We start from the raw sequence: 13,404 nt of genomic DNA on the forward strand, positions 1-13,404 counted from the left end.
TGGGTGTCCAGAAGCACCACCAAAATTGTGACTGGAAGGCGCACAACTATTGGGCCTCATGCCCACGGGTGGATCGGATGCCGCATGCGGATTTCCGCAGTGGGGAGACCTGCGTAAACCATTTGTGGGAGATCGTGGATGTACGCGGATCTAGAAGTCCCTATTTACTACATGTAGTAGGAAAAACACTCCTGTTTGGCCACTATACCTATTTTCAAGTGTATGGAATAGTGAAATCTGCTGAACTGTTCCGCATGCTATACTTTTTTTTTTTTTTAGCATGGGAACCTATAGATTACTCATTACTCCCCTATGACCTTTTTTGGGTGGCATACCATTGTATATAACGATGATAATTCTATTACGGCATCGCACCAATCCTATTTTTTTAATAGTCCGCAGGGTCTCTTTAAGGCAGTCCGCTCGGACTTGCTGTCCCTTCAGCAGATGTTGTGGAGCGGGAGGAGCTGAGAAGATTGATATACAGTTTATGTGGAAATATTCCGTAGAATTAGTAATTTATTCATTTATACCTCTGCACATTCTGAGCTGAACAGTCCAGTGGGCGGAGCTATCAGGGATTGACAGCTATCCCTGCATTTACAGTTGTCCACTGTTGGCTCCGCCCACTGGACCACTGAGCTCAGAAAGTACAGCGATATAAATGAATAAGGCCTCATGCCCACGGGGTTAAAATCCGCAGTGTTTTTCCCGCACGCAGATCCGCGCCCCATAGGGATGCATTGGACACCCGCAGGTAGTTAAATATCTGCGGATGTTATTTTTCCCCTTCAGGTGCGGATCTGCGTGCGGGAAAAAAAATGGACATGCTCCATTTTCGTGCGGGTCTCCCGCGGGGACGGCTCCCGCAGGCTTCTATTGAAGGCTATGGAAGCCGTCCGGATCCGCGGAACACCCATACCATAATTAAACTCACCTGCTCCGGATGATGCGGTTCTTCCCTTCTTCGTGGCCGGATCTTCTTTCTTCGGCTCGGCGGATGTGCCCGGCGCAAGCGCCGGGACGATGAAAGAAGATCCGGCCGCGAAGGAAGGAAGATCCGCATCGTCCGGAGCAAGTGAGTTTATTCTGATTTTAGGCCTCATGTCCGCGGGGCAGGAGGGACCCGCTGCGGATTCTCCATGGAGGACCCGCTGCGGATTCTCCATGGAGGACCCGCTGCGGATTCTCCATGGAGGACCCGCTGCGGATTCTCCATGGAGGACCCGCTGCGGATTCTCCATGGAGGACCCGCTGCGGATTCTCCATGGAGGACCCGCTGCGGATTCTCCATGGAGGACCCGCTGCGGATTCTCCATGGAGGACCCGCTGCGGATTCTCCATGGAGGACCCGCTGCGGATTCTCCATGGAGGACCCGCTGCGGATTCTCCATGGAGGACCCGCTGCGGATTCTCCATGGAGGACCCGCTGCGGATTCTCCATGGAGGACCCGCTGCGGATTCTCCATGGAGGACCCGCTGCGGATTCTCCATGGAGGACCCGCTGCGGATTCTCCATGGAGGACCCGCTGCGGATTCTCCATGGAGGACCCGCGGCGGGCCTGATTTTCCCCGTGGACATGAGGCCTAAAGCACAAGTTATACTGAGTCTTTTCCCATCACTCTTCCCGCCTCCTCCTGCTCTACAACACGCTGCCTGCAGTTTGGACGCCATGTTCGAGCCGACGTATTCCATTTTTAGTGCATTTTCCTATTAAAGATCTTTACCTCCTTCCTGCAGCATCGGAGATAAATGTCTGATCACTGGGGGTCCAGCTGATCCTGAGACCGCCGCACCCGTATGTCTCATGTGAATGGAGTGGCCACTGCGCCATTCACTTCTGCGGGACGGAGGCAGATCGCTGAACGCATCGCCGCTTGTTCCCTTTTGCGCCACATTCTTGTTTTGCAAGCTCTAGAATGACTCTCGTCTCTTCCTCTTTCAGGTTGCGTCTATTTGGCCTTCGTATGTCGATCCAAGAAGTATGACCCGAAGAGCTTACTTCGTATGCAGAAGTTTGTTAATGAGCACAACTATGAAGACCTCCGATAACTGAGCTGCTGCTACATGATGTCATGGAGGCGGCGGTTTGGGGCTGACTTGGCCTGAGATTACAGCTTCGCAGTTACATTGTATTAGGGACCATAATAATGGCTGCACCCGCCGTACGTAACTGCCCGGACCACCTTAAACCCTCATATGGGGGATCTTGTTATGAGCCTATTTGTAGGGTTCACTTTGTATTTCCAAGCGTTAGATTGTTGCATCATAAACAGTTTGGCAACTTTGTGACCTACTTTGTTTCCACTTCTCACCGGTTTCAAGATTTCTGCTTGCTTTCAGTGAATGGCAATATTCTTACAAAGGCTGAAAACTTGCCCTGAACTCAGTACTTTTTTAAGCTGAGGATTCGACAGCTAAATATATTAGTATCACAAATCTCTCTACTGTTCTGATGGTTTGCTACAGTGTATCAGTGCAGGCAACATGAACCCGCCTGGAATCCAGACTACTTGGTGCACTGGGTACATTTGTAGCGACCCGTCCGCCGCCAGACACATTTGGTCTGCACAGACATTATTCCTCTGGATAAAAAACTGGAATGTTCCCTTCACTGACAGCAAGCAGAGGTCTTGATAACAGTGAAGAGTTGAAACGCAAAGTATGTTTTAAAAAATTGTAGAACCTTTCATTCTGCATTAATTAGAAAAAACATGGCTGTTTTTTTCTAACTACAGTCACACCTGCCCGCAGGTTAGCCCCATTTACTTCAACGGAGTCGCAATACCAGGTACAGCCTATTAACAGGTGTGGCGCTGTTCCTGGTAGAAACGACGGATTGCCATGGCAACAGGATGCCAGCTACAGGCATCCTGCATTGGCAGTGCCTATGATCGCTAATACAAGCGATAAGGCATTGCAGGACGGGAATGACTTTTTATCATAGCGATCAAAGCTGCTATTGTACAAGTCCCCCACAGGGGCATAAAAAGTGTTTACAAAAAATGTAAAAAGAAAAATGTTAAAAAAACAAACTTTTTTTTGTGCTTTTTCCCACATTAGCATAATTTTATTTTATTTTTTTAAATTAAAATCCCACATATTTGGTATCGTCGTCTCCATAATGACTCGTACAATAAATTAAACGCGCTTTTTATCCTGCAAACGGCGTTAAAGAAAAAAAAACTGAGGCAAAATGCTTAGGCTGGGTTCACACAGGGCGGATTTGTTGCGGTTTTGCCGCGGTTTTTCCGTTGCGGTTTTGCCGCAGAAGAAAAAAATCCGCAAGCGTTTTTTTTCCGCAGCGCTTTTTTACATTTTTGCAGCGTATTTTGGTGCGGACTTAGCTGCGTCCATAGAGGTCTATGGACAAAAAGCGCTGCGGAGAAGACAGAAGAATGGACATGCTGCTTCTTTTAAAACCGCGCCGCAGTTGCATTTCCGCACTGCAGCTGTGCGGAAAAAAATCCGCACTGTGAGGACAGCTTTTTGCCAAAACTCATTTGTGCTGCATTGCACTGCAAACGCAGCGGTTTTGCCGCAGTGCGGATATGCTACAGCAATCCGTGGCAAAACCGCGGCAAATCCGCCCCGTGTGACCCCAGGCTTATTGTATTCATTTTGCCTCCCAAAAAACGCAACAAAAGTGATCAAAAAAGTCATATGTACCCAAAAATGGTACCAATAAAAACTACGGCTTGTCTCGCAAAAAATCAGCCCTCACAGAGCTCCGCCCATGGAAAAATAAAAAAGTTACAGGACTTTGAATGCAGCGATTTAGAAAAAATGATACATTAGAAAAAAGGGTGTTTTATTCAGAAAAGTGGAAAAACCCCCAAAAAATCTGAATTTTGGTATCGCTGTAACCGTACCGGCCCGCAGAAAAAATGTGTTGTCATTCATGCTGCGTGATTAAGGCTGCCAAAAAAAAATCTATGGCAGAATTGATGCGTTTTCTCTCCCTGCTGTTATAAAAATAATTATAACAGTTTTACAATATAGTCTACGGACCCAAATATGGCGCCATCAAAAACTACAGCTCGCCACGCAAAAAACAAGCCCTCATACGGCCGCGTCGACAGAAAAATAAAAAAGCTAGGGCTTTTGAAAAAGAGATGAAAAAACGCCAAAAATCATTGCATCCTCAATGCCAAAATAGGCCAGGTCATTAAGGGGTTAAGAGAGCGATCGGTCCGAGTTTCTCACCTGTACAAATACATATTAACCCTTTCCAATCCAATTTGTATCCTGGTTTTCCTAGGGGGCTCACTCTTTTTTTTTTTTTTTTTTTTAGCGCCGTTACACAATGGCGCTATCTGCTGGCTAAAGCCAGTACTGCATGAGGTGACACATTGGATAGGCTCCGACAGCAGAGAGGCTGGCAATATACAGTAAGAGAACCCCGATGGGCGTCTTCCAACATCGGAGCTCTACAGCCTTAAATCATAATGTCTTCAGGTGTAGGACAGTGGATTGGAAAGGGTTAATGCTAATTTTCTTACTTCACTAATACAATTGCAGATCTGCAGTGAAGACTGACACACAAGCAGAATCATGGAAATGTGCCATTCAGTACCTGGTAACGTGGCTTGCAGCTCCTGCGGGGCTCTGTCTGTTCTCCGCCCAGCATCTGGGCCGTCTGCTGTTTTTGTATGGCTGCCATATAGAATAAATAAATGTTTTCTAAGTAAATGACTGAGTTTTATGGATCCTGTATGTACGGCGGTATGAGGAGGCGCCGTTTCTAGAGGACGACATCTCCATCCATACGGTAGCAGAGAGCCTTTACAGCAGCACATGGAGGCTGAGTGGTGCATGAGCAAATAAAACACAGCCCACCTGCTATGGCACTTTCTCCCCAGCTCTCTGTCATCTGTGGTGCTCGCTGTGCCGGGGACCGCACTGTCCTTATATGTAACAGTCGTGATTACACAGTACAGTGAACCTAGGAAGGATGGGCTTGCTGATTACATGACCCCAGAACATAAAGACGACGAGGTCAGATAGAAACGTATGTGGCGATTCGTATTGTGATTGACAAAACCATCGGGGACGGAATTTATTTTACATATGTGATCCACTTTAAAGGGGTTGTCCAGTTACCGGACAATATCCCTTTAATAGGACCCCCTGTAGTACAATATTAAACTGAGCAGTACTTGCCCCTCCGCCATTGCTGGGATCCAGCCCTGCAGCCCCGCTCTGGTCCCGGTGTTTGCTGTGACAGCGGCTGTTACAGGAAGTCAGTTGACCTATGCAGCCAATCAGATTGCAGCATCACCGCTCTTACTCCTGGCATCGGCGTTCACACCCTGAGTGCCATGGTGCCAGGAGTTCAGGGGCATAACGCTGCAGCGCTCAACTGACTTCTGGTTACGTCTGGTGTCACAACAAACGCCAAGACCAGAGCAAGACTGAAATACTGGATCCCGCCAGCGGCGGAGGGGTAAGTACTACTCAGTTTATTATTGTACTACAGGGGGGCTTATTAAAGGGATGATGTCCAGTAACAGGAGAACCCCTTTAACAGGGAACCATAACTCTACATCGAGATCATTGGGCTCTTTCCTGCACTTCTGTGTTCTATCTAGATAGCATGGAATACATAGAAGCAGCCAACATGCCGGACGCGATCTCCTCCATATGAAATAGGAAATAATACATTTGCAGCGCCACCTATTGGAAGGTAGCTTCCCTCTAATAAACAGAAACAAACATAAAACAGTATGGAGGTGCTGCCAGCCAAATGCCCGCTCCACAAAGTGGGCAGGAGTAGGATGACGAAGCAGCAGAACTGATGACATGGCGCAACCTTCCATAACGGTCAAAGGGCGAGAGAAGGTAAAAACAGCAGCCAGCAATAAAGGCACGTTTCGAGGTTGAGAACCCCTTCATCAGTCTGACTGGAATTGGTACAGTTAGGACTAAGATCATTGTGGTCCCAACTGCTGAACTGAAACCCTGGTGGAACCAATATGGGGTCGGTGGCCAGCAAGGTGGAGACGTTGGACTTCACCTCCTCAGGTCCTTTGACTTTTGGTCGCGCCGTGTCAGCAGTTCTGTATAGGATATAGTCTGGAGTTTGGTCATGCGTGCCGCCAATTAGGTAAGTTTTCATTACTCTGCCGTTTCAGGTGATGCCTTTCTAATATATGACCGATATATAGACGACGTATTTGTAAGAACGACCCTTCATACTACTGATTTATCAGATCCTTAGCATTATCTGTTTGCTGGAGGCCTATTGTATAGCAGATGCTGGTACCGTACTCGACTCTCCCGTAAACCACTGAGGGTAGACGGGATGATATGGCAATTGGGTGGGGCCCTTTAAACATTACTGGTTGTCCCTGAATACTCAAAGAAGTGACGTGTAATAAGATGATGCTCGTTAATATACCGTATTTAAAGGGATGTTACAGTTTTGAGTCCAAAAAAACACGATTACCTTGTAAATGGCTTCTGTGAACTACTTAAAGGTAATGCATGGAGAGAGCCGATGCGCGGGGCCATGTTTGCATTAGTGCAGCTCTTTTTCTATGAAGCTTCTATCCTATCTGTAGACTCGAGGACATTACTGGCAGCAGGGGGCGCTGTTGGTGACCGGCCTATTTTGTGCCTTAAAGACGAAGCGATTTTCATTGTTGCAAGAGTCCTAACTTCTTGACGTAGTCGTGTCAGGGTTTGGGTTTTTTTGGGAAGAGTTGTATATTTTAATGGCCGCACTCTGGGCTACATATAATGTGTTGTAGAACTTTATTACCTTTTTTGGGGGAGAGATGGGAAAAAAAAACGTCAAATTCCGCCATTGTTTGTTGGGTTTTATTTTTACAGCGTTTACATTCAGTAAAAATAACACAATTAGTTTCTTCTCTCGATCGGCACGACTACTACCATATGACGTTTATAGAGGTTTTTTTTAATTTTCAAAATTATTTTTTTTTACTACTTTTTAAAGAAAAACACGGAGCCGCGGAGCTCTGGGAGGGCTTGTTTTTTGTAGGAGGAGTTATCGTTGGTACCATTGTGGCATATGTGTGACTTTTGGATTCTTTTCTATTATAACTCTTCTGGCTTTACTTTTTTCGGAATTTAGTGTTCGCCGTGTGCAATAAATCACTAAATATTTTCATTCTCTGGGCGGGTGCCAGCGCAGTAGTACCCATTGTGTTTTGTTTAAACTTAATTTTTTTTTTCCTTCCAATAAACTTTTGTTGACTTTTTTTTTTTTCTTTTTACACACTATTGCTTTAACCCGTTTAAGACGAGTCACAGTAAATTTACGGCGGCTGGTCCTGGGCTTAGAGCACTGCCAATAGTAAAATTACTGCGGTGCTTTAGGTCTCCAGCCTCTGCAATCAGTCAGAGCAGGAACTGGTTATCAGCTGTTAGTGACAGCTGATAACCCAGAGCAGAAGGCAGGAGGGGTTTTTAACCCTTCCTGCCTTCTGCTTCCCCGATATACAGTGCTCAATGAGCACTGTGTGGGGAAAGTGAAAGTAACATGTACTTTCACTACGGGAGCCTCGGGGGATCATGTGACCTCCCAGGATTCCCTGCTACTGCATAGCTGGAGGGTCAGACTAGACTCTGACAGCTCTGCAGGTGACTAATGTCACCACAGGGGTTGCTTTCCCCTGTGACTAGGGCTCCTATGGACGCCCCAGCTACAGTGGGAAAGTGTCAAAGCAAAGAAAATATGTGAATGTCCCCCAGAGGTCTTATGACGTCATGGGGGACACAGATAGTAAAAAACACAATTACATAAAAAAGTAAAACAAAATAACAGACTAAAACAACAATAAATACATAAAGAGAATAAGACAAAGCAGACGCCAACAAAAACCGTCGCTGTATGCCAAAACCATACATACCATATATCAAAATGTCCGAAACAAATAGAGGAACCCGTTCCCATACTTTATTTTAGTGTAAATATAAAAATAATTTAAAAAACAATTATCAATATAAAAAAACAAATTTTTTTTTTAGCTTTTTACCCCCAATAAAACTAAAAAACTGAACAAAAGTCAGTGAAAAAGATATAAAAAAAAATAGTCCTATATGTCACAGAAAAAAAACGCAGCAAAAATTATTTTGGTAGCTAAAGGAAAAAAAAATAGAGCAGTAAAACTGCCACATGGGTAAAATCCCTAAAAAGTGTCTGGTCCTTAAGGTACAAAACAGCTTGGTCCTTAACCCCTTAAGTCCTTCAAGGGACCTTAAAGATGTGATTGCTCCATCGTTAGGCTAGTACACTGCATTACTTACGTAGTGTATGCTACTAAGCCTGTGACGATGGCCTATTGGACACGGCGGGGGGTGGGCCTAATAGGCTGAGTTACATGGCAGACAAGGAGGCCTTTGTCAGGCTTCTGGCTGTCATGGATACCCATTGGTATCTTAGGATCACACTGTAGATTGCCGATGGGTGACAGAAGGAGCCCCCCTCACCTTGTCATCTGCCTTCATGCTACATTTGCTATTGATGTGACAGGTAAGGAGTTTAACGGTCAGGATCTCAGGTTTCTCCATTCCTGGCAGTTGGCGCAGGAGCCGGGCCATCAGTAGTCCGCCAAGCCACCGCCTTAAAAAGATGTATGTGCAGGTTTAAAGCCCGTTAGTGAGGTCAGTAAAAAGGTGTTTCTTGTCTGTATTATTGGGGGACACAGCAAGACCTTGGGTATAGCTTCTGCCACTAGGAGGCGACACTAAGCATAAAAAGTGTTAACTCCTCCCCCTAGCTATACCCCCCTGCAGGCACGAGAAGGCTCCGCTTTTTTGTTTGTCTGAAGGAGGCAGACATCTTCCAGGACTACATGGATGTGGGACAGGGCAGGCAGGACTCCTTGTTCCCCACGAGGAGGGCAGATGGCAAGTGTCTGTCCTCCTCCAAGAAGAAAAGGGGGCACACCAGCTCTGACTAAAGCTGATAGGGACCCGCCGGCCATTGTATTCCCATTCTGGAGCATTCCCATCCTCTCCAAACAACGGCGAGATGAGGGCGCATTCCCAGCATCAGGATACCGGGGAACCCCCATAACAGGAGCCCCGTCCTGTATCACTGTGCGTGCCATGCTATGGGTATTGCTGTTGTGCGGCGTATGTACTAGAGATGAGCGAGCGTACTTGGAAAAGCACTACTCGCTCGAGTAATTTGCTTTATCCGAGTATCGCTGTGCTCGTCCCTGAAGATTTGGGTGCCGCTGCGGCTGACAGGTGAGTCGCAGCGGGGAGCGGGGCAGAGCGGGCGGGAGAGAGGGAAAGAAAGATCTCCCCTCCGTTCCTCCCCGCTCTCCCCTGCAGCTCCCCGCTCCGTGCCGGCACCCGAATCTTCAGGGACGAGCACAGCGATACTCGGATAAAGCAAATTACTCGAGCGAGTAGTGCTTTTCCGAGTACGCTCGCTCATCTCTAGTATGTACCTTTTTCTGCTGCGCATGTACTTTTGGTGCAGCACTGTACGTTGCCACGGCGTGTGTAATTTTGTCATTCTGTGGCGTGGTGTGATCCTGACGCGACGCGGTATAATTGCCGCCGCGTGGGTATTTTTGCTTTTCTATTGCATGGGGTCATATACAAGAGCGATGTTTTCTTGCGTGGCACCGCGATGTGGGAAACGAATCGTGGCATGTCCTATCTTGCTGCCTACTCTTGTGTCACAGCGCCCAATGTTTACAAAGGGGCCGGCGGCAGCATCACTGACCGCATTGAGAGCAATGGGATAAACTCTGCGATTCTCTGCTGCGGCTGACAGCCGTAGGCGGAGGATAACTCCATCCCCGAAGTGATGCCAGGCTGTATTGCCATGAAAAACGCCCCCTATCCATGGGGATTCCACATGTTGGTAAGCGCGATTTCAGGCCGTGACTCACAGCCCCATATCCGGCTCCGCCGTGTGAAGTTAGCATTTTTCCATAGCATGCCATAGAAGAGGGTTATTGCTTTGGACCTCGGAGGCGAACGCCAACCCAGGATTCCACAGCAAAAATCTGCCCGTGTGCAGACGGGCCTAAGGGGCTTATATGCGAGTAAAAATGCAAACCGTATGCATCTATATGAATGAGTTATGGCACACTTATCCATAATGCGGGTGCCACTTTGCGACCATAATCCGTGAAAGCAGCCTAAAGCATATTCACCCGCACTGTAGCTGGATACGACACGAACCCAAAGAAGATGATCATCTCCGAGCAAAAACTTTTCAGATCTTGGCCAGGTTTAAGAAGCTCCTTTCTCTCAAGTTTTTGCTTGAATGGTGGCACTATGGAGATTCCGTGCTGACCCATTCTAGGTAGACGCCTGCACCGACCATGGTATCAGTGTGGCACTGCCATAGTAATAACACTCATGCCCACTGCAATGAAGGGTGGCTCCCAACAGCTCAGCCTCTTGGTCCAACATTCAAGCCCAACCAGTCCAAACACAATAGCTCAAGACAAATGGGTTTGGACTCCTCCCTCGTGTAGGGTTTCCAGCAGATATTTTTCGTTACTGGTCTTAGATTGCACTCCTGCTGTAATCCAGATGTGAAAATGTTTTATGTGGCTTTCTCCAAGATATGTATGTGACACCTCTGAATGCCTTCAGCGTCCTAGCTGGAGGGAATCTAATGCCCGGGGCTGGTGGTCGGCTGCCGAGAGATTAATGAGTCGAGCAGCAGCTATAACTGTATGCTGGCTTCCAGCAGTGCACTTGGCTGGCTCCCGGGCCACGTGGCCATATTATGAAATCTAATCGGAGTAGTACTAGCAGTCACACTATGAGGATTGGGCGGCCGGCTCCGTGTGTTTATAGACGTGGAATCTATAATTTCCTGATTTTTTTCACAGGTGACGATTCCCATCGGCGTAACTTGAAGCATCTGAACCCAAATGCAAAATGTGTAACTGTGCCCCAACCTATGATGTGCCATTTATATTACTAGTGTGCATAAGGTGGCATTTTGGTGTACCAGCCTCGGTGCCAGTTTTAGGTCCAGTATACTAGTTTTGTTTGTGCTTTCTCTGTGGTATTTGGGGTTGAACCTGAACTACTATTGTGACCCGGCTTGGCCTGACCACCGTTACCAGGACCTTCTTTCTCCTGCTTCCCCAATGATGCCAGCAAACAGTCAAGTATGTTAATTGCCTGAGCTTTGGCTTGACTGACTACAATCCCTGGTACAGCAAACCTGGCTGACCTCATATCAACTGCTTGACAACGCTATGGAAACCCCATCTCTCCATGCTACCCTCCTTGACTTGTGACTTTTCCTTTTGTCGTTGCCATTGAGTCGTACCACTAACGATTTCCAATTGATCTGGTTCTACTCTTGTTGGACTTGATCCGAGAAATCACTTACTAGACTGCCTACGAGTACCAAACGTCTGCCATCTTGGAACCTGGTCAGGGGTTCTTCAGAAGAACCCTAGAGGAATTGCCATTTGGGGGTCACAAAGTGTCATACACAAACCACAAGGGCTCTAGTGAAGAAAGTTATGGGTTCCTCGAGAAAACAGGAATTAATGGCACCCTTCCAACTATAGTGCAAGAGGTGAATTCAGTGCTGACATTAACACGGAAAGTTTTAGTCCTTCACAACCTTGCATACCCCACCACCCAAAGAAGGTGGTGCTAGTGGGCTTGCATGACCATCGCTCTATTCAATCTCTTCCTCATTGTTGGGGCTGCAGATAACCCCCACACTGAGGATGACCGGGACATAGGACTCCTGTTCTTAAGATCAGCGGGGGTCTCAGTGGTTAGACCCCCACCCATCAGCTAATGATCTCCTAGCCTGGTGGATAGGGGATAACTTGCAATTGTGGTATAACCCCCTTCTAAGGCCTCTGTCTAGTTGTCTACAGCATATTCATGTCCATTGAGTTAGTGTAAGCATGATTGTCCTCTAGGTGGAGTGGTAGGGGTGCTGAAGTAGTAGTCGCACATGAGCCCTGGTGGGGCCCAAAGGCCCCTCTGCCGCATGGGAAGACACCAGTAATAATATATGACACAGAGTAGTTGAAGGGCCAGTTCCATATTTTGCATTTAGGCCCAGAACCTCAAGCTAATACCCAATTTGTATTTTTTTTACAGTCTTGGATTTTGGGAACTGTCCCTCTGATCTGGAAGTCACGAAACGTCCCGGAGGGGTGTCTGGGAATGGAGTAAAAATTTTTTTTTAATTGCTCCCCTGCTGATTTCTGTTGTGCACGATCATGTGCCGTCTAGCACGTGATCATTATGGCCACTCATTGGACAAACGTTGAGGCGAGGGATTGGTTGTAGCTGATCGAGTGATGGCACTACCCAGAAGTGAATGGGAAGCGACAGCAGCAGGAACTGAAGTGCGGTGGAGCGAAAGAGGGGAGTGTAGGCTGTTTTTTTTAAATTTTACTGCACCAAAGACAGCATTATTGAGTAGGGGGCATGAGGGGTACTACTACTATGAGAGGGTCACTAAAGAGCACGATTACTGTAAGAAGTATACTAAGGGGCACTCTTATTATGATGAGGCACAAAGCGTGGTTAATGGTGACTACCCACTACAGTTCTTTTTCATTGCGAAATTTGCTTTTCTCCAGGGGTCTATGGGGCTTGTTAATGTTAAAATCGCATCGCGCAAAATCGTCATTTCGCAGTAAATTGCGATTTTTGCCATGATGCGTTTTTTATCATTAGAAAGCCCCATAGACACCTGGAAAAAAATGCAGCAAATTCGCAAACGCTAGTGGGTAGTCACCTTAACAGTAAAGAAAATTGCCACTGCACATTCCGCAAAAAAGGTCCCTCCCCATTATTACAGAAAAAAAATCCGGCCCTTGGAAAAAGTTGTCATTTTGCTACAAAACCCGTCTTGCGGTTCTATCTCCGGCAGATCTGTAAATGATGAGAGTCATGGTGATTAGATGGACGGTCTTGTCACCGGAGGTCCTAATAGTGGTTCCCCCCTTGGCCTATAAGAGGCTCTCGGAGGCTCCTTGTGTGTAGTGACCTCTTCTTACACTTGTGTACAGCTTGTTGACCACTAGACACCTCTACGACGCGGAGAAGAGATGTCACCCCGTTACCAGAGTCTGAGAGGGGCGCATTATTGGGATGTGGGGAGCTGGATGGTCGTATCGATGAATTGTCCCCCGCCGGCCATTCTCACCAGACTGTTAGGGGGTGTTGGGACCAGTGGATGTGTGAGGACACACAAGGTGACCAGGCTCGGGATGCCCCATACAGACCACCAGTAGAGAGGAGTGTCTGACCAGACTGTTAGGATGTGTTGGGACCAGTGGATATGTGAGGGCACACAAGGCGACCAGGCTCAGGACGCCCCCTACAGACCACCAGTATAGAGGAACATCTGACCAGACTGTTAGGGGGTGTTGGGACCAGTGGATGTGTGCGGGCACACAAGGTGACCAGGCTCA

At 47.3% G+C, this 13,404-nt stretch overlaps 1 protein-coding gene across 3 annotated transcripts in view; it reads left to right on the plus strand.

The window, feature by feature from the left end:
* The window catches only part of TAF1A (TATA-box binding protein associated factor, RNA polymerase I subunit A), a 36,765-nt gene extending 32,069 nt beyond the window's left edge, over positions 1-4,696 (plus strand). For all 3 annotated transcript variants that reach the window (XM_066595195.1, XM_066595196.1, XM_066595197.1), the window contains one exon: positions 1,947-4,696. In XM_066595195.1, coding sequence (XP_066451292.1) covers positions 1,947-2,053 — 107 coding nt within the window. In that variant the 3' untranslated portion in view covers positions 2,054-4,696. The remainder of the gene's footprint in view (positions 1-1,946) is intronic.
* The last annotated feature ends 8,708 nt before the right edge of the window (positions 4,697-13,404 follow it).

Source organism: Eleutherodactylus coqui, chromosome 3 (genome assembly GCF_035609145.1).
Source record: "Eleutherodactylus coqui strain aEleCoq1 chromosome 3, aEleCoq1.hap1, whole genome shotgun sequence".
NCBI lineage: Eukaryota > Metazoa > Chordata > Amphibia > Anura > Eleutherodactylidae > Eleutherodactylus > Eleutherodactylus coqui.